The sequence below is a fragment of the Typopeltis vanoorti genome, chromosome 1 (assembly GCF_054136105.1).
Source record: "Typopeltis vanoorti isolate ZY-2024b chromosome 1, IOZ_Tvanoo_1.0, whole genome shotgun sequence".
Taxonomy (NCBI): domain Eukaryota; kingdom Metazoa; phylum Arthropoda; class Arachnida; order Uropygi; family Thelyphonidae; genus Typopeltis; species Typopeltis vanoorti.
In genome coordinates, this window is record NC_143549.1 from 184,909,863 (window position 1) to 184,932,464 (window position 22,602).

The window sequence follows — 22,602 nt, forward strand, 5'->3', positions numbered from 1 at the left end:
GTATTAATAAAGTATGTACATATCATGGAAATAAATTATGCAAATTCTCTCTTCACCAAAATTTAATCCTCTCCCCTTCCAAAAAAACAATGCATTTATGTTCTGAAACATCCACACAGACAAAATGGAAAAAGGAAATAATGTCCAACCTAGAAAAACATCAAGTTACTAATTAAATACCATATAAAAGGAAGGGGAGATAAAATTCACACTCCTTTTTAACAAAACAAAAGAAAAAACACATTTTGTTTAAATTCAATTTGAGATAAAAGCAGGAGAGTGTGTGTGTGCATGCATGCACACATTTCATGTTCATTACTTCAAGATTAAAGTAATGAACATACACAACCATCCACCTCTTATCTTGTTCAGACTTAATTTTAGAACTGATTTTGTCACTTATTCTTACCATGATGCTCTTATATAGGTTAACACCAACTCCTTCCTTCTGGCAGTTATTTTCCAAACTTACTCTAATTATATAAAATTCAGGGTTATGCAATGAACTTTCAGAAGACAACATCCCTGATGACTGAAGAGTGTTTGAAGATAAACTTGAGTAAGAAGCTGATGTCTAAATAAAAAATGTATAAGACCATTAAGATAATTTTAAAAAAATTATACAATCATTTAATATTGAGCTAAAATATATAAACAGAGCTTAAAAATTTGACACCTGGGAATATATAATTTAATGGGAATAAATATATTCAAAAAAAATAAAATAAATGGCACCTAAAGCAGCTGTTAACTGAGATGCAACAACAGCCAACTGCATATGTCATAATAATGCATCATCTACATCTCCAGTGATCAGGCAGAGTATAATAGTTGCTAACGTTATTGTGGATTTATTATGAATACAGTGACAATGTCGTAACGTTCTATTTTCATGTTGTGTTCTAATTTACCATCTTGTTTCGAGTCACTCTTATAAATAAAACAACTAATTGCGAATTGATCACCGATCCAAAAGTAGGGAAATTTATAATTATACTGCGCCACCCTATTTCCAGATTAGTCTATATAAAATAGTAGGATCAATTCTTAATTAAGTTAGCAGTCTTCTCATTAGTTTAGGCCGAATTATTTACTATTCCACTTGGGGTTTCTGCAAGATTCGAATATTTATGAACGGTGCAATAAAAAGGAATTCAGGCAAACACAATATTTAGATTAACAAAATAAAACATTTAATATATGATATATATAACAAATACAAGAATTCTCCTTTAAAATAAAACAATACAATCAACTTAATACATCTTGCTAAGTCACTCATGCCAATTCAATGTTCTAAACTTTCACATACAATTCACAGTTTCAAAATCACAAGCTTTCTTAACTCAAGTTAATAAAACGAAACTTCTCATTTAATCAGTCTCCACATATCTATCAGCTGTACTTAATGTTTAAATTCACAGGAAGCACTAATCAAGGTAGACAATATTCCAAGCAATCTTATTTCGGACTTTGAACTTCGAAGATATGTTAATGTTAGAACAAACAAACAAGTATGACTACTCTTACCAGATACAATCCTCAATACATCAATTAATTGTGAGCACACTTATGAATTAACTTATTTACGTTAGCGGAACACATTAATAAAAATTCTCCAACGATTTAACTGAACTACTGTTAATCGCGCTTCACTACTCTAATAAACACATCAATAAGGCACTGATATCTTCTTTGTTTAATTTTTTCAAACTAGTTAATTTCAATATAATTCTTCTCAGGGCAGCATAGAATTAAGACGTAATCCTAGACTAACTGGAACTAGTCAGAATTTTCCATTGAATGTCCAGTTCTTTATTTATCCGGTTACGGCATTAATTTTCTTTTACAACACAGCTGACTTCACTTGCAGCTAAGTATATGATTCACTATGTTTCGGCTCACTTCTAAACACTATTCTCATGAATTTCTGCCCTAGAGAACTTATAATTTTCTTCCACTTCCTTTGCTTGTATCCTACCTTCCTTCCCGCTCCGCAAAAACTTCCTCTCTTTTCTCTAATTAATAATCTTCTCTCTCTATATAATATCTTTCCTCTCCTTTTTTGGTTCCAAGGTCACGCACTCTTCGACTCGTGTTGTTTATTTCATGCGTCTCCATGACAATGCATGAACGTAAATATTTCGCTAATGTAATACAACGCTCTACTCTTACATAAGTGATTACATAACGTTAAATTTTCACAAATAAGAATAAATAGAATATTTGAGCTACTGCATAACTCTAAACTTCTGTAACAGAAATAAATAGAGAATATTTACATTTCAATTAATACGCAGTTAAAATTATCAAGTACAAATTCTATAATATTAACATAGTAATAAATAAAATAACTTAATAATATTTGACACAGTATTTTCATTATTAATACATATATCTTTGATTAATTAATTTAATATTAGACAAAATTAAGGTAGTTATATGAATATTTAATTGTAAAATAAGTGATTTACATTAAATAATATTTACAAGTTTTGCCTATGTGATCGAAGATCATGTTGGATTCTGAAACAAATAATAATTACTTCAATCTCTATATAATCAGAATCCAACAACAATACTACTGAAGAGAGTTGTGCTTGCACTGCATGAGGAGGCATATTCACTGCAAAATACTTCATCATTTAACAGTATCATGTCCTTTCAAAATGAAAATACGAAAGACATTTTATGTAAAGTGGAAACTCAGAAGTGAAAGAAGAAGTGATCTACAGACAAAGAACAATTACTTGAAACAATTATCACTACAAAACTATAAGGTACATCAACTAAATGAAAATGACAGCAGAATGTTGTTGCAGGAGTTACACAAATGAAGCAATAAATAAGACAGATGATAATGAAATTGTTCAGAAACAATTTTGATTAAAAACATTCAGATCAAAGAAATACTAATCTTTTTTGGATGAAGTTCAATGTACGTAGGCCAGGTAGAATTCCATATATCAGACATATCTTGATTAAAAATCTCACCAGGTGAAGCTTTTCACCAAGACCATTTTGAAGGATACATTGAAATGTCTTGCTTCCCAGATAGTTTCAGGTTCTAATTTGAGTAAAAGGATTAGTTAACACATTTTGTGCAAAAATACTCACAGGTGATGACTATATTGACATTCTTAAAAAAAGGTTACTACCATTCATAAACAGACAGTTTAGAGCATTTAAAAATAGTGCATTTCAGGATGATTCTGCACCATTGTCACTGAGCTAAGAAAGTATGTATTCGTTTACACCAACACTTCCAATAATTAAAAACTAAAAGCACATATTTATTTTTGCATTTCCATCAACATTTCCCCCCCCCCCAACACACACTGTTCCTAAAAGCATCAGAACACTATATGTCAACAATATATGTCATAACATACTCATCAAATGCCAGGAATGCTTAAAGAGGATTAGGCATTCCTGGCATTTGATGAGTAGAGTAATACAAGAGAAGATACTGAGAATGAAAAATGAAATGCTAAACTATACAACTTAGTAATGTCAATAAACTTCACAATACCACAAAATAAATAGTACTTTTACACAGGAGATCACTTTAAGGATCAAAGCCAGACATCTGGGATAAGATTCCATATATCCTCTAAGGAATATAGAAAACTGACTGGGCCTTCTGACCTAATGTCCATCCTCGTCTTCCTGTGATATGCCCCATTTAGTAGGTATTCACGAGTGCTGAATAAATGGGAACATGTCAACACACTAAATTGTATTCAATAGTGGCTTAAACTAGATACAAGCATGATGGTACATGATGATATTTCATGCCATTTGGGATATCACCTAGTTAAATGCATCTGATTGGCCGAGTGGTTAGTGTATCCACTCTCCAGCCAAAAGGCTGCAGGTTCGAATCCTGCCGTGGGCATGGATGTTTGTGATTGTCTGTGAAAATACTAGTGGTGGTGGGCATTAGATGGCATTGTAGTTGGTGGATTTCAGTGGTGGAGACAGAGAGCTGTAGAGTAGACGCCCTCTCTCTCGATGAGTCTTTGGACTCCCTATAAATAAAATTTTCACATTTGACGTCCGTAAACGGTGTAAGGTCACTGCCATACCTCACATGGTTTTGGCAATGACCTTACCACTTATTCTGCTAGAATAAGTGGTAGGGTCACAGATTCCCTTTCCACACAAAGTTTGTAGGACAATCACAAACATCCATGCCCACGGTGGGATTTGAACCCACAGTCTCTTGGCTGGAGAGCAGACATGTTAACTACTCAGCCAACCTAATAATAATGAGTCCTCTACTGTTTTTGTCAACGAACTAAGACAAAAACTGCCAAAAGGACAGCCACTGGAACAACACAAGGTTAGAAGAACTGAAAATAAGCCCCATCAAATCAGGGAGTATCAGTGGAAAAATAGAATTGGAAGAACTAGATAACTTCTGTGGACATAATTGGTGTTACCTAGAACAAAGACTAAAACAGGTCTATGGAACAGGTCTGAGAACAAGTCATGAGGAGTGAATATGCCTCCTCAAGGACTAAAACAGGCTTGCTAAACAAATATAGGATGTTATGTTCAAGGTAACAGCGATCAAGAAAAGGGAGGAAACAATAGCATTTGACATGAAACACAAAAAAAATTTCTTGATTGGAAGGCAATTTTGAGTTATGCAGACAAATTTCAAAATACAGAATTGGACAATGAAACTTATTTGTGCCTATAAATCCCACCGAAGGTTGGTATACTAAGGAAGAAATGGAGAAATGTTTTGATTCATTAATGAAAGCACTGACAAAGAAAATGAAAAAGCTGGTCCTTGTGGAGATATAAACAGCAGAGGTTGAAAATGAAGAAAATGAATTCTATGCATACAGAATGTATTGTACAAATCTGGAGATAAGGGCAAAGCTAATAATAAACGGTGCTTGCTTGCTGAATTTCTGTTCAGGACACAGACTAGTCGTTGCTAACACCATTAACATGCAGATCTGCACAAATTCATGTGGAAAGAAGAAATACACAGAAAGTTTTATTATATTATTGTTGACAGCAAATATCTTCACACTGGTTCAGGATACAAGAGAATAGAGAAATTTGAAATTGCAAGTGATTATTATTTATTTTTAAGCAGGATAAAATAAATACATTGAAAAGTAAAAGATATAAGAAAGTTTTAAAAAGAATTAAAGCTGAGCAGCTTTTAGAGGTGAACTATAAAATCAACTTTATAAGTATTATTCAATTAAAAATTTAAATTTGAAAATAAGAACCAAATCTTGGAGTCTCAGTGATAAACTACAAAGAAAGCAATGATTTAGTATAGAGAGGTATTTGGTGAATACCTCTCTATACTAAAAACCAGAATTCCATGTTGGACACAAGAAGTTAAAGATAAAAAGGCAATATGAAAAAGAAGAAAATGAATCATTTTCTTCTTTTTCAGAGCTGGCAGATGCCTTGAAAGAGTACAGAGAAAAATGTAAGATGGCTAAGCTATATATAAAAGTAGCTAGGCAAAAGTCATGGGAAGACTGGTAAGAATGTGGAAGAAAATTATCATGAAGACAGCAAAACATTGGAGGCTACCAAAAAGCTTCAAAATGGGAAAAAGAATACTGTACAAGGGATCAGATATGATAAAGGTGATATAAAATTTAAATAATTACTTTGAAAGATTGCTAAATGAAACAAGAGACAGAAAAGTGGCAGAACATATTCCAGACAAATGCAATCAGGAGTATATATATCAATACTCGAGGGAGGAAAAGGCCATCAGAAACCTGAAATGTGAAAGTACAGTTGGAGTAGAATAATATTCAACCAGAAGTGCTCAAATAAGGAGGTAAAAAGTTTTACAGTGGCTACACTGCATAGTTCAGAAGAGCTAGTCAGAAAGTCGAATTCCAGATGATTAGAGTAGAGCTCTCATAGTTCCCATCTATAAAAAAAGAGAAATAAAACAATATGAGAATTACAGAGATATTTCACTAAGTATTCCAGAAAAGAATAAACTGGAAATGAAAATGAAACAAACTAGGTTAAAAGCAAAAAGAAGTTGTCAGAATCTGATTTTCAATTTACAACAAATTGTTGACTATAACAATGATCTGCACTTAAGTTTTGTAGAAATGGAATGCAGTTAGAAATCAAGTATACAGGAGACTGGTTTGATGTATAATTAGGTGTAAGACAAAGATGCACATTATCTCCACTCTTATTTATGATCTATATGGATTACATTATGAAAGAAAGGAAACTTCAACTGCATTCTCGACAAAGAACCTATGGAACAAACAAAATTTTTCAGCTTTTGGTACAATTTTTATGAAGATGGCAAATTAAATATGGAAAACAACAGAATAAACAAAGTCGGTATGTTAGAGAGTCAAATGAATAAATTTACACAGAATAAAAGAGAGAGAGAAACTAGTCAAAACACAGTGGTTGTATACAAAATGGTGTCTAAAATAATTGTAACTTACAGATCTGAGCATTGGATTAGAAATAAAATAGGTGATCAAAACTAGTGATCAGAGATATGAGGGTGGTCTAAAAAGTTTTGTGCCTAACAATGAAAAAATGAATTTATCATTTCGAAATTATTTTTATGTTTTAACATAATCTCCCTTAAGACTAATACATTTATTCCGGCGATGCTCCAGCACCATTATCCCTTCCCTGTAGCGGTTCTCAGTAAGATCCGCAAAATAACCTTCAACAACTGCAATCACCTCTTGATTCGAAGAAAAATGCTGACCATCAAGGAAGAGTTTTAGTTTCGGGAAGAGATAGAAGTCAGAGGGAGCCAAATCTGGAGAATAAGGTGGATGTTCCAACAATTCATAGTACGGATCCCTTAATTTTCGCATTGCCAAAACACCATTGTGGGCAGGTGCATTTTCCTGATGAAAGATGATTTTTTTCTTCTGCAAACTGGGTCTTTTCTCACAAATTTTTTCATCTAGTCTGGTTAAAAGATCGGAATAATATTCCCCTGCTATTGTTTTACCCTTTAGCATCCCAAAACACTGATGCCATGACTTTTCCTGCTGATTGAACAGACTGTCTTCTTTGGCGATGAACAATCGGCACTGTTTTGACTGCTGTTTGGATTCTGGTGTGTAATGGAGAATCCAAGTCTCATCCATAGTAATAAATCGACACACAAAATCAGTTTTATTCTTGTTAAAATGTTTCAAGCACTGTTTAGATATTTTCATGGCAGTGCGTTTTTGATCTGCTATGAGCAAGCGCGGTACCCATCTTACGCAAAGCTTTCCCATATGCAATTCTTCATGCAAAATATATCTTACACATTCTTTTGAAATGCCTATAGTCATAGTCTCAGCAATTTCATACACTTGGAATCGCCGGTCATCCAATACGATATTGTGCACTTGATCAACAATTTCTGGTGCTGCTACACTTTTTGGATGTCCTTCACGAAGATCATCTTCGAGGCTGGTACGGCCACGCTTAAACTCGGAAGCCCATTTCTTAATTGTAGAAAACAAAGGAGAAGAGTGCCCATAAACTTTTATGAACTTCGAATGAATTTCTTTTGGCGATAAAACCTTCTTTTACAAATAAATTTAGTTTAATCCTTTATCCAAGTGTGAGCAAACAAAGTTTGCACCTGAAAATATCTTCAGGACTGTAGCAAGGTGGTGCAACTGTTGGCAATTCGGAGCAAAGGTGGACCAAGCTCTCGGTATCTCCCACCATGCAAAGCACATGGTGGGAGATACTGATTATGATACATGTATAATGCTATGCATTGAGGGAAGGGCCCCTACCGGTTTCGACCTTTATTGAGGTCTTGTCAGTGGGAGGCAGACCCAGAAGTGGTGACACTAAGGCAGAAGCAATAGAGAGGTCATATTTACCTATATGAGTTGCCAACCGGTGTACCACCTTATTATTAAATTACTCTGGATTTAGAGAAAGATGTTGGAAGTTTATTTTGCACTTGGTTAGACTATAAGAAATTTAGTTTAATCCTTTATCCAAGTGTGAGAAAACAAAGTAACTGAAAATATCTTCAGGACTTTCGGTGAACCATATAATCATGGTGTCAGCGGATATAATGACTTCAATTTCCTTTTGAGATCTATCGGCCAGTTGTCCATATTGCATAGTAGGTTGTTTATTTCTGTGTGGTTCATCCAGGTGGGATCTGAATCTAATTCACAATAACTGGATGTGTCTGAGATCTTTGATTTATAATCTCTGGTGTTTAAAATTATGGTGGCGTTTCCTTTGTCGGCCTTAAGGATAATTATTCCATCGTTTTTCTTTAAAGTTTTTAGTGCTCTGTTTTTAGAAGGGGTGATGTTTCTGTTCGGTGGCCGTGAAGATGATAGAATAATAGCGGTGTTCAATCTCAACTCGTTAGCAACTGGTTCGGGTAGAGAAAGAAGTGTCTTCTCTATGTTGCACATAATCTCAGCTTTCGGAACACACTCTGGAGCGACTGCTTAGTCAAAACCTTTCTTAACCCGTTAACATACAAAGACGTCTGTGACACATCTTTTGTTTATTGCACCAAAATTGATTTTGATGTATCGCAGATGTTATGAAGTTCGCATCAATTTCAAATGAATTTAGAGTTTAAAAATAATTTATATGTCATGCTGATTATTATATGGATGCTGACTTCTGCAGGTATTAAATTAAATTTCTGGGAGTGTATGTCTTGAATTACATCTTTTTTCGTATAAGGTATTGAATTTTTTGATCTGTCTGTTCTTGCTAATTATAGAAGTCCTATTGAAACTATCGTTGATCATGTTATCTAAATGAGATCATAGGTTAGCTTCTATATTATTAGAAAGGACATCATATAAATGAAAGCAAGACAAATCTACTAGGCTCAGTTCAAATCTAGATGTTGTATACTTTCTCGTAATAACACTAAAGATGTTTTTAAATATATCTGTTTAGCTCTTCTAGAATGTAACAGTTCTCTCATAAGTAGAAACTTGGGAATAATGTTGTTCTTTCTACACCTTTTCAAAAACATCAGCTGATTTAACTGGTTCAGTCATTGTTATACATGTACGATCTATAATTGGCAGCAAAATTGAACTCAGTTGTGTTGAGTGATCTTATGAGACTTTTCCACCAATTAAACCCAGTTTATGTGTTTTGTATATAATCAGTAGTCGAAAAGAACATTACAATGAATAGACTCGATGGGGAAAGTCAAACGTAAGGTACGTAGATTTGAACAGCATAAATGCAAAAAAGCTAAAATATTAAATCAAAATATCAAATTTATCTTAGAACTCGAGAGAGAAAGAAAATTGTCATTTCTAGATGTCTTTATCACAAAACAAACAGATGGCAATAGTGACCTAAAGGTTTACTGCAAACTGACCCACACTGGCTGTTACCTGCATTTTTCTTCATCACATCACATTTCACAAAAGTTGAGTATTTTACATATGTTGATAAAGAGAGCATCTTGCATCACAAGAGATGGCAAAACTTTAAAAGATGAATTAGACCAAAAAATTTCATAAGATTCTTTTCTCCGACCCCTCTCAACAACAAACTCAAGATACCAACTACAGATCTTCGATTTCCATTCCTTTTGCTGGGTCTGTTTCACAGAAAATTGTTAAAATGCTCAAACCTTATGAGATCTGAGTAGCTTTCAAACCAATAAAGAGTATCTGCAACTTGTTAAGATCACTTAAGGACAAAAATGTTTACTATAAACATCCTGGAGTTTACAACATTCCCTGCTCTTGGGTTTAAATTACATCGGACAAACGTCTAGAAGAAATAAGAAAAAAATAACATATCGGGAACGTTAATAACAACAGAGAAGACAATTCTGGCTTGGCGCCCCATTTTTCTAATACCAATCATAACATCAAATGGGATAAAAGTACTATGCCGTACTTGGAAAAAGATTTTCGTTCCTGCAACATCAAAAAAGCTGCAGTACTTATCCGTTCAAGAGGTAGCCTGAACAGAAACCAAGGGATGATCCTTGGTGACATATGGAAAAGTCTCATAAGATCACTCAACATATTGGAGTTCAATTTTGCTGCCAATTATAAATTATACATGTATAACAATGACAGATAACATACATGCTCCATGCGTTTTATGTAGCATTTTATTTGAATTTAGATAATATTTAACATTCATTTATGTTATAACCTGATATCTTAACTTCTTTTATAATCTTTTTTTAAGCTGTTTTGTCATCTTGTATGCTCAGACAAAGCCAACAGTCAAGTCGGCGAAACTAGTAGGCTATTACTTACAATAAAAAAACCTCCGACCAGTTAAACCCAGTTTATATGTGTTTTGTATATAATTAGTAATTGAAAAGAACATTACAAAAGTTAATAATGATGTAAGTTCTTCATGTAGCACTATTATAATATCCTGTATACTCCTTAAGGGTACTTGTCAGGAATTTGATAATTATGATGATGAAATTATTAGATTTAAATTTGTTTTAATGAGACTATTAACCAGAATAACATACCTGAATATTATTGTTGAATTTGTTTACTTATGACTGTTTATTTTACTTTGATCTATTTTGATGACCCTTTCTTGACATGATGGACACAGGTTAAAGGATTGTTACCAGGTTAACATGGAAGAAATTTTTCAGAGAATGAGGAAAAAGACAGAACAAGGAGACATCCCTGGATTGCCACACCACAAGCCTGGGATTGAACAATAGATTAGTGAACTGGATAAGCAACCAACTCTCAAATAGATATCAACAAGTTTATATGGGGGTCGGGGGATGTAATATCTCAAAAGAGGAAGATCATTAGTGGAGTGCCATAAGGGTCTGTTTTGAAACAATTGTTATTTAATTTGTATACAATGATATTAGGATGGGCTTAACTGGTGATACACATGCACTTGTAGATGATGCAAAACTGGAGAGGAGATGAGGAATCAAGTGAATTTTGTAGTCTCGCAGGGAACTTGAATAGATTATATGAGTGGGCAAAAGTATGAAAATGTCAATTCAAAGCCAAGCGTAAGGTTCTGAAATTTGGTAGGTAACAATGGGATGCAAAGTACACACTTGGTTGGGAAATTTTAGTTGAGATGTGTGTGTACACACACAATTCTCTAAATATATTGTCAATATTTTGTGTACTATTATCCTGTATAATTGTTATACTTCTTGTAACTCTGATGAGCTCATGCTCTTGGATTTATATGAGGGATGTCCAGAAAGTAAGTTCCAATGGGCTGTCAGAGAAACAAAAATATACTTACAAAAAAAAACTTTATTGGAAATTAAAATAGACATCTTTCACTACTTTCCTACATAATTTCTGGCATTGTTCAGGCACTTATCATAAAGAGCACCAAGAGTTGTATACCATCGTCATAGAAGGTTGCTGTCTGTGATGCAAACCACGTATTGACTGCTTCTTTGACCTCGTTATCTTGAAACTGCTGGCCACCAAGGAAAGATTTCAGATGTTTGAACAGGTGAAAGTCGCTTGGCACGAGGTCAGGACTATATGGGGAATGATGGAATTGTTCCCAGCCGAAGGTGGCAAGAAGTTGTGTAATGCCGGGCATGTATGGGTGGGCGTTATCATGAATCAAAACAATGCCCCCTTTAGTAAGCATGTGCTAAGTCTTTTATTCTGGATCACACGATGTGGAGCCTTGACCCAAGAAGTCTACCAGTGGGTGATTCGATTTTCTTAGACATTATAAACACACACCAAGAAGCATATGCACTGCAAGAATGTCTGAAAATTCCTTGCTAAGGAATCAATAAACTCAGCATGCATGCACCATTGCGATCGCAGCACTGCAGTGAAAATATTTAGAAACGGAACTTACTTTCTGGACATCCCTCGTACATAGAATGTCATTGTTTTATATTTATCATTTTTGAAGGGGAAAAAAAAATTAAATGAATGAGATGTACTGTAAAGTGATGATATGCAAATGATAATGTAATGATAACTCAATAATAAATTTATGCTCCCATAGATAAATTGAGGAGGAATGATCAGGAAGGGAAGGAAATGGAATTTATACAGCTTCTAAGAGACAATTACCCGAGGCAGCATGTAATGAAGGGGACATGTGGTTTGAGAGTGCTGGATCTGATCATAATAGAGAACTTAACAGCCACCAATCTACTGAAGCTGCTGCTGCTGCTTGGGGAAAGTGGCTTGAGAGATTGTGAGACATGCAAAATTTTCTCTTAAGGGATACATGTAGAATTACAAAGCAGGTGATTCTGACAAGCTGAAGATCCAGCTTTCAGTAGTGCCATGGAATAAGAATTTGAAGGGGGATAGATGGTGGTAGAGCATGGGAGGTGGTCAAGGGAGTGTTGAAAGAAAGCAGTATCAGAATATGCATACACAGATTCAGTTATTTTCAGTATGAAAATTTGTACTTTCATTAAAGTTTATTACTGCGGTCATGTAAGTTTGTTTTATTTTGCCATATGAAAAAAACTGAAGAATTTAGTACATGAGCAAGAGTGTCACATGATATTAAGTGGAAATTTGTCCTGTAAAAGAAATATAGTGATTGGAACATTTGCAAAAAGGAGGACATCCATCAAACCAACTAATAAATCATTTTTATTCTGTAATGTTCTTAACTTTGTTTAAGACATGTTTATAAATATATATATAATCAGTAGTTACACTGACTCGGTGATTGGATATGTTCATCTTTTTTTGACTGACTGAAACGAGAAAATAGATAAGTTAATTTAATGGAGCACACAACATGTTTCGTCAAAAATGACTTCTTCAGGTGTGGTAACACTTAAAGCAAATGAAAAAAACTTTAGCCTCTCTTTCGACAAAAGGTCAGTTAGCCAGTCTCATACAGAGGTAGAGGGTATTTTCACCTGGAAACTCGGGTTTTTCGTCCCCCAGAACAGGAAAACCTGCACCGTTAACACACACACACACACACATCTACAGACATAGGACACACCGAGAGGCATAGGGCTAACCACCTTATCCTCGGGACAAGTATAGTTTGGAAGGGCTTAGGACAGCTCTGTAACAGGCCATTAGGCCTAATCCGAAAAAGGAAGAAGAAGATATATAAAAGAAATGACCTAACTCTTTTAGTGTCAATGCAAGTTTCTTGGCTAGGTGATTAGGGCTATTGATATCTTTCAAGTATTAGTTGAAGCAGCACATTTGTGTATTTGTATATTAGTAAGTGTAACGTGGAAGTTTTTATTTTATTTTTTAACCGTGTCTAACAGCCAGGAAGTGAGCACCATAAGTAATTCTATGGTTTTCATTTTAATATAGTTGGGCAACTAGTTACTTCCTGACAAGTTGTTAAGGGTTGTCAGAAACCAATCAAATCATTTTTTGTAGGTAAGTTGTTCATTTAAAATAATGGCAGCATTGCTTTTATCGGCTTAAGTAATCACAATATGTTGATTTCCTTTTAACAATTTCACAGCAGCTAACTCTGTTTTGGTGAAGATTCTAGTTATTGCTTTAGTATTATTCGTAAGGCAATAAAAATACAATTTGGTCGGATAAATTCCAAATTGCCAGCCCATCCTGTTTTGTTCAGTATCCAGGTAAATAACTACTAATGGGGTGCATGCACCAAAAAAAGGAGAGAAATAGACATTATGTGAGAAGCCCAGTCAGTTCTTCACATTCCTTAAAAGACTATGTGGCTATCTTCTCTCAGTTATTGAACTTTGACCTTTAAGCAGCACCCCCCCCCCCATGTTAGAACTTTCATATCTTTTTATCAAATATGTTATTGGGAAAAATGGTAAGCCAATAAAAATACAATTTGGTCAGATAAATTCCAAATTGCCAGCCCATCCTGTTTTGTTCAGTATCCAGGTAAATAACTACTAATGGGGTGCACCAAGAAAAGGGGAGGAATAGACATTATGTGAGAAGCCAGTCAGTTCTCCACATTCCTTAAAAGACTATGTGGCTATCTTCTCTCAGTTACTGAACTTTGACCTTTAAGCAGCAACTCCCCCCCCCTCCCACAATGTTAGAACTTTCATATCTTTTTATCAACTATGTTATTGGGAAAAACCTTATGCTTCTTTCAATATGATATATAAAATGTAATTTAACTGTCTTTGATGCCAGAGCAAAATTTAAGCCTTTATTAAGTAGCAAGAGTTCATCATTCAGGATATGGCTTGACAGGTTAATCACTACCTATAATAACTGTTCATTAGGTAGCTGGTTGATCCTGATGTCACTTGTTTGTGCTTTGCCACTCTCACAGTCATTCAACTGGTGATGAGATATTCAAATTTCATAAATCCATCTATTAGCCATTTAAATCTTGCCATTATTTCAGTCTGAAAAGCAATTTAAGAAAAGTGAATATCTAATGATCAGTGAATGACTAGGAACAGCCAACAACAAACAAGTGATATTCAATGAGTTAGGTCATTCCCCTCCTATATAATGCACAGACACACACAAAACTTTGTGAACAAAATTAAGATCATCGCACTCAAAAATTATTATTAGTCAGTTCTGATGTATGTATCTGACCTGTTCCCAAATATCCAAATCGATGAAAGTTCCTCTTTTACAGGACAAATTTTAGTCAAATATTGAATGAATGTAAGTGGTGCATGGGAAGTGGTCAGGGATAAGAGCACTATTAGACTGCATATCCAGAATCAAGAGGATAAACCAAATAGGGATTAAGTGGATCAGTAGCAATATAAAGCTAGAGCTGCTAAAAAAAGAAAACATTGTAGATGGAATATAAACAAAAAGGTGATCGGCATACTCATGATCAATACAAAACACAGGCAAGAACGGTGACACTAAAGGACACTAATTAACCACCCTAACCTCAACAATCATAATGACATAATAATCTCAAGAATATGTATGACACATATTTGACCCACATAACTTTCTTTTTTCTAACAGGTCACACTAATCAGGACTGTAGTATTTCAGGAACTTAGATAATAACAAATCTCAACAGTTTTTAAAAGCTGATAAGGCCACCACTATCACTGTCTCATTAAAGGTTAATTACTATTTTATCTCTGGCAATATAAAACAAAACAGGACTTTTACAGTTCTGTTTTATTTTATGTAGTTTTTTTTTTAGAGGAATTTTCATGTTTTAAATATTTACTTTAATAAAACAACACTGGTGTCAAAGCATACAGATATTTCTAACATATGTCTGTAGTTATACATGCAATGAATTTTCTAATCTCATCTCTCTCTCTCTCTCTCTCTCTCTCTCTCTCTATATATATATATATATATATATATATATATATTCATTTAACAAATTACATTAAGTTCTACAGTATGATAAGAAGATAATATATAGCATCAAATTACAGAAAACATGGAACTAAGAAAATTTCATTAACACAAGCATCTTTTTTGAATAGCAATAAACATAAAAGCAAATATGACTACATCTTTAAGCCAACCTGACTGTAGGGACAGATACTTGGGTATATGCCAATTAGCAATTAATTGAGGTGGATGAATGAGATTAGTGTAATTACAGAAGGAAGGAATTCAGAATATTTTGTATTTCCTAAAATTTAACAAACCTTATCCTGTTATACAATCAGATTCAATATTTCTCTTGAAATTTCATGAAACACAGTACTGGTTTGGAAGTAAATTACCTTTATTTCTATCCCATTCTCCTGATGAACACTTATCATACTTATGTCACTACTGCTCTGATCATAAAATTGGCTGCTTGAGGATGAAGTTGAAGAAGAAGAAGTAGAGTCGCTCTTCTTATGACCAGACGTAATCATATTACTCATGCTAAAAATGACAGGCAATTATTAGAGAATTTATGAGTTTTGCAGCAATTTCTCAATATTTTAAATTAAATCAAACAGTATTATAGTAGACATGTATTAAAAATAATGTTTTCTTATAGCATTTTTTAAAACTTTTATCATTCCCCCAAATAATATTGAGGAATTGTAACAAGTAGATTAGTCAAATTGAACACACATTTTAACAATCACACAAGATGAAGGGTGACTGAGCATTAGAGAATCTGGGATCACTGTTCTGTAGGCCAAATATCTTTTTTTTTCCCATTTCAGGACTAAAAAAAAAAAAGAGCAGACTTTTAGAAATTAGATTAACCTTGTGTATATTATAAATGAACTCCTGAGAATGACCACGATATTATTATTATTGCATGGGACACCTCCATGGAGTCCATTGACTCACTAGGAGACACAAATAAATCTGCAAATCGATTGTACTTCTTGAACTCACTGAGTGACAAATTATTCCCAACTCATTCCACTCATTTACCACTCTTCAAGTAAAAATATTTATTATTATTATTATTACACGACACCTCCAGGGAGTCTAAAGACTCATCGAGGGAGGGCTCCTACTCTACAACTCCATCTCCACCACTCAATCCACCAACTACAATGAACCACAACTACACCAACACCACCTACCGCTCACCACCATGTCCTGGCCAATAGCTGCAACCTATGCATTCTGCCCTATCCCTCTCACACTAGATGGCAGATATGTGGATGACAATCTTCTTCATCTCCTACTCTTTTTGGTGCAATCCATATGCTATCAGCAGCAGTACCCTTCCCCCCCCCCCAACATTCTATCCCTAACTACATATCATGTGAGTCTCATTAGTGCCTGTAACTTTTGATGAGATTGCATCAAACAATGCCAAATCTCTCATTAGCTTCTGCCATTGGTTTACATAAACTGTTGCATCCCCCATTAGGTGTGGTACCTTTACACATTTAACTAACTCTTCTATCCAATTTTGTCACTTGAGACTAGATTTTACATTTTTTTTTTTTTGGTTATTCACACACACACACACACACCAATTCTCCCCCTTCACCCCCCACCCCCCAAAAAAACTCTACTTTTCCTGATTTTGCACTTCTATACTCTTGGTTGACGATGTTTCTTCCGGACAATTTTAAATCAATTTAAGTACAATCCATCAGCATTATATAAATCTGTGCATCTGTCAAATTTAGTCTCCAGGTTTTCCAAACTACATGCCATTTCTTCTGCACAACCTACACAGATTCATTTGCACTCACTGCTCTTTAGATGATGTCATTTGATTATGATGTTTCTCCAGACTCTCTTTTATACTGATTTGAAAATAAGAGCAACACATATAGAATGATCAAAGATAATCATAAAACGAGTATATTCTGCTCAACCAGAGCAAAATATACTCAAAGCATACCTTCAAATAACCAAACTCAGTTAACCAACTCTCAATACTGCACCATATAACTATATCATCCATTAAATATATTTTAATTATCTGATCAACAACTGGATTTCCAATGTAACTAAATAAATGGGAGATTACTGTACATTCCAAATTTAGTCAAAATCAGCTCAATAACCAACTTTTTATCCTTCCAAACTATTTTCAAAGTGCCCTAGCTCTTTCATTAACTTGATGTAATGTTTTTAACTTAGCAGCTCATGTAGTCAAAATAAAAGCAGAAGACTGATAATATTCACCTCAGAATTGGAGTTATAGTCAGTCAAATTTTGGCCACAACAGTTCTTAATAAAAGTAGTCAGGGGTGGCGCTGTGATGTGTGACTGCTGGTTGATTTAGCTGTATAAAGTTGTTTACGCGTTTTAGTGAAATATTTTTGTTGAGGAGTATTTCTTTTAAAATTACGATGTTTAGGTTGGGCACATTGCATATAGGTTTGTGTAAATTGTCTATTGGTTTTCAGTGAGTATACTTTATGAAACTATAGTGGTAGAGAATGTGCGAGCAACTAAGCCTAATTTGAATAGATGCTTATTGCAGAACTTTGTTGTATGCAACTGCTTAAGGACTTCTGTCACTAGTACTATGCTGCTCAATTTAGATAAGGAATCCTAATATAAGGGGAGGGGTCAACCACCCCTCCTATAGAAAGACGCCTTTGCGACGATGATTATTAATTGTTTTGGGACCTGGAATATATGTAGTTTAGTGAAAGAAGGAGCTTTTTAATGTGACGAATGTCTTATGACAGTATAAAATTGGACTTTGTGCTGTACAAGAGGTGCGATGGCCGGGAATGGCTTGATCCGCAATCAGGGGTACGCTATATTATAGTGGTGACGACAGAGGATGAAAAGTATTTGGAACTGCGTTTTTAGTTAGTGATAAATTTTTGTGTAATATTTTAGATTTTAAATCTGTGAACAATCGGCTGTGCACTATTAGAGTTAAGGGACATTTTCAAAATGTGTCTATTGTGAACTGTTATGTGCCTACTGAAGAGAGCTCGGAGGAAGCTAAAGATTGTTTCTACGCAGTGCTTGAGCGTACTTGTGCTAATTTACCGTCCTATGACGTCAAGCTAGAGATTTCACAGTGAAGCTGGGGAGAGAGCGTGTGTGGCGCCCTTTCGTGGGTAGTGAGAGCCTACAGGAGGAGTGCAATGATAACAGGATCCAACTTGTGAGTTTTGCCGCTGCTACAGGATGCTTTGTAAAGAGTGTTTATATTTTTGTCTATGTTTGCGCATAAAGACATCCACAAGCAGACCTGGAGATCGCCGGACGGTAGAACAGCTAACCAAATAGACCATGTACTAGTGTATCAACGTCACCACAGCTCCATCTCGGATGTGAGAAATTAGAGAGGAGCAGATGGAGATAGCGACCACTATCATAGCCTACGATTTCAGGCATAGAACTGCAGTTCAGAAGCCTGCGTGTCCTACCATACGATCGCCATGAGACCTGGACATGTTGAAAGCAACTCTAACTGGTTTTCAACCAGTTAGAGTTGCAGATTCATTTTGGGGAGTTGCAGGAGGAAGAGGATGATTCGGATGAGATGTGGGACATCATCAAAAATACGGTCACATTAGCTGCCTCGAGAACTGTGGAAAAGCATGGTTTAATAGAGCTTGTGAAGAAGCTGTAGCGAAACGAATGGAAGCATTATTGAACTACCTAGTGGATATTAGGAAGAAAGATGCATACGAGAGGGTGAGAAGAGTGATGAATACATGTCTACGCAGAGAAAAGCGGAAGTATCTTAATGAGAAAGTGGCTAGTATAGAGAGAAATAGGGTGGCGAACAATGGATGGGAGATGTACCGGACGATCAAAGCCATGCAAGGTGCCCAGACACAAGCGGCACCCATAAGAGATGAGAGTAGAAATCTATTAACAAACTCAAAAGATGCTCTCGCTCGGAGTGATGTAGATATTTCGCGAACTTGCTGAATGTCAATACTGGAACGTCAATATCGGAGGATACTCCTTATCAAACTGCTGAACCATTTATTGAAGAGCTGACATTTAGTGAGATTACTTGTGCTATCCACATGCTGAAAAATAATAAGGCTCCAGGAGTGGACTGCATACCTGCAGAGCTCCTAAAGAATGGTGGGGACGTCCTGCTGGAGCAGCTGCACCGGCTCATCTTGATGATCTGGCGAGAAGAACGGCTTCCGGACGGGTGGAAGGAGTCGCTGATCAACCCAGTATATAAGAAAAAAGATAAGGCTTAATGCGGCAACTATAGGGCATCTCACTGCTGTCAACTGGCTACAAGGTGCTGTCTAACATCATGCTATTGCGCCTCATACCATATGCAGAAGAATGCCTTGATGACTACCAGACGGGCTTCAGGAGGAACCGTTCTACAATAGACCAACTCTTCACGCTGCGCCAAGTTTTTGAAAAGTGCTGGGAATATAACTGGGAAGTTCATAATATTTTCATAGACTTTTCTAAAGCCTATGACTCAGTAATATGCCCAAAAATATGGCAGGTGTTAGAAGAGCTGGGAATTCCTCGAAAACTCTGAAAAATGGTTCAGGTGTGCGTAGCTGGTTCGAGAGCAAGAGTGAAAGCAGAAGGTGACCTGTCAGAACCGTTTCAAGTACAGACCGGTGTGAAGCAGGGTGATGGGCTTTCTCCAATTCTCTTCAATCCAGTGTTGGAAAAAGTAATTAGAAACACACAGCAAGTGGCAGGTGGAGTCGACATGGAGGTGCAAGTTAGGATTCTTGGCTATGCAGACAACCTGAACGTCATGGCACATCAACGGGACAACGCAGTGGCATTGGTTACTGCTACTGAAGAAGCTGTAGAAGAAGTTGGCCTGAAGATAAACACCGAGAAGACAAAATACCTTTTTATGAGTCACCATGCTGCTCAAGATCCAAAGGGAGCTGCAGAGTTTGAGAGGATGAAAGTATTTAGGTACTTGGGTTCTTCCATGACTGAAGACAATAAAGTTGAGGCTGATGTCCAGAGTCGGGTAAATGCTGCGAATGTGGCCTATTATCAGGTGCATCCCCCTTTTCGCCTTGCGCTTGCTGTCTTGGACTACAAAGGTGGGACTATACAAGACTTTGATCGGCCCTGTTCTCCTCTACGGTGCTGAATGCTTCAGCACGGCGAGACAAGCTGATCACCTGAAAGTATTCGAGAACAAGATGTTACGACTTATCTATGGAGAGGTCATGGCAGACGGAGTCTGGAGGAGGCGGTCCAATGCTGCCATACACGCTTTATACAACTCGGCAGATGTCTTGATGGAGCTGCGAGCCCGGTGTCTTCAGTGGCCGGGGCACCTGTACCGTATGGGTACAGGTGTGGGAGGCCCAACCCTGATCAGGGAGGCTGCCAGGGAGACCGAGAAGGAGATGGGCGGATCAGGAGAAGGAAGACCTGCAAGCTGTCAGACCAGAACGTGGCAGACAGTCGCAGAGGACCGTGCCCAGTGGCAACATGTGGTGCTTGAAGCCAAAAGTCCCCACAGGCCGATGGCGCCTGATAATGTATGTAGTCAGTGATTCACTAGTAAGCAAGTCAAGAGTAACTACTAAGGCTATTGATTGTTCCAAACTGTTTACTTTATGAAATTTTGTCAATAAAAATGTTCGATCTGAAACATTAAGTTACTGGACAAATTTTACTGTATATATACTCACACAAAAGGAATCTACTTAGTTCTATGCATTTCATGTTGCAAAATGCATCTAAGAAATTACATATACATAGTAAAATTAAGCTGATGAAATGATATAATACAAAATTTTCCTTAGGAAGGGGGGGGAGAGTAAGAATTTACAATGGATGAGAAGACAGTAACAGAAACATACAAACTCACAGTGGAATTCAAACCTACAGCCTATATGATGGAATAGACATACTATCCACTAGACTAGCAGTCGTGTTATATATGTCTCAAGAATACACATTCTCACTGGTTTTACTGCTCCAGTAGTAAAGTGCAAGCAAAATGCTAACTCAATATAACCTCTACTACTGGCCACAACTTGTTTTCATGTCCTCCGAAATATCAATGTAAAGTGAACTACAGAGTTGAAATAACATGGATAAGTACAAGCTATTAATCATCTCCATTAGGAGGTGCGATAATCCTTCACACTCAGGAGAACAACCAACTAGATTAACTCAAACCCACAGCTACATTTCAGGGTCAGTACTATTGAAAGCAAGAAATACATAATTTCCCACAGTATATACAGAATCTTTAATTTTAAACAGAGATATCTGACAGACTAAAATGTGCACAGTATATTTTATCTTCCAATTATTTTTATTATATAATTATTGTCTGTCTGTTGGTTAAGTAGCTAAGTAGTTAATTGCATTTCTCTTAGCTGAACTGCCTGTATGCAAGATGGAAAAAAATTCAAATTTCTGCCATGTTACCACTGTATGAGATAGCTAACTCACCTTCAATAAAAAAAAAACCCTTTGAACTCTGGTCTTTTTCCAAATAAATAGCAGTGTGCTGTCATTCTTTGATTTGTACTAAGGAAGTGAACCATAATATATGATATGCTTCAAGACACTTTCATTATACACACACACACCTAGTTGGCCAAATGGTTAGCATATCAACCCCTTTTAACGAAGAGGCTGTGGGTTCGAATCCTACCAAGGGCATAGATGTTTGCGATTGTCCTACTAATCAATTACCATATATATATATATATACTGCTGTGACCCATGTCCTGGCGTAGTATGACTTTTGATGTCTTGGAGCCATAAAATATCAAATAAAAAAAAAATCTCACACACACACACACACAAATATATATTTTTACAGCAGTTAAGTAATGGAAAATACTGAATATTGAAATAAATATTATACAAAAAAATTCATCTGTTGCATTTTTATTACTTAACTTCTATATATATATAAATCTGTAATATTAAAAACTTAAAAATTGCGAAGCAAGTAATGCAATATAACGTCATATGTTGTTATATTGTATTATAACATAAATGCAGAGCAACAACATATCTAGAACAGTAAGCATGATGACCATATAGCCATAATTAGAATTTTGCAGGGGGGGGGGGGGGAATTGTTGAAATCACATTTAATTTCAATGAATTATTAAAAAAAAAATTAATTATTTTCAATGTAAGCGTTTAAAAACCAAAAATGTCCACAATAATTTCAATAAGATGAAAGAGTAGAAACAAAATATTTTGTTCAACTGCAATGATTTGAAGAATAAAAGACTGTAAATCATTCCAGTAATAATTAATTGCCAATATCAATTTCACATCATATTTTGAAATAGATATAATTTATTTATTTTATTTT

At 35.6% G+C, this 22,602-nt stretch overlaps 1 protein-coding gene across 1 annotated transcript in view; it reads right to left on the bottom strand.

Annotated features, from left to right (window-relative positions):
- Positions 1-22,602, bottom strand: part of Rgl (Ral guanine nucleotide dissociation stimulator-like) — a 240,729-nt gene that overhangs the window by 39,998 nt on the left and 178,129 nt on the right. Inside the window, exons 13-14 of the mRNA XM_090395825.1 lie at positions 15,638-15,785; positions 410-574 (exon numbers count right to left, since the gene is read on the bottom strand). Coding sequence (XP_090251951.1) covers positions 410-574; positions 15,638-15,785 — 313 coding nt within the window. The remainder of the gene's footprint in view (positions 1-409; positions 575-15,637; positions 15,786-22,602) is intronic.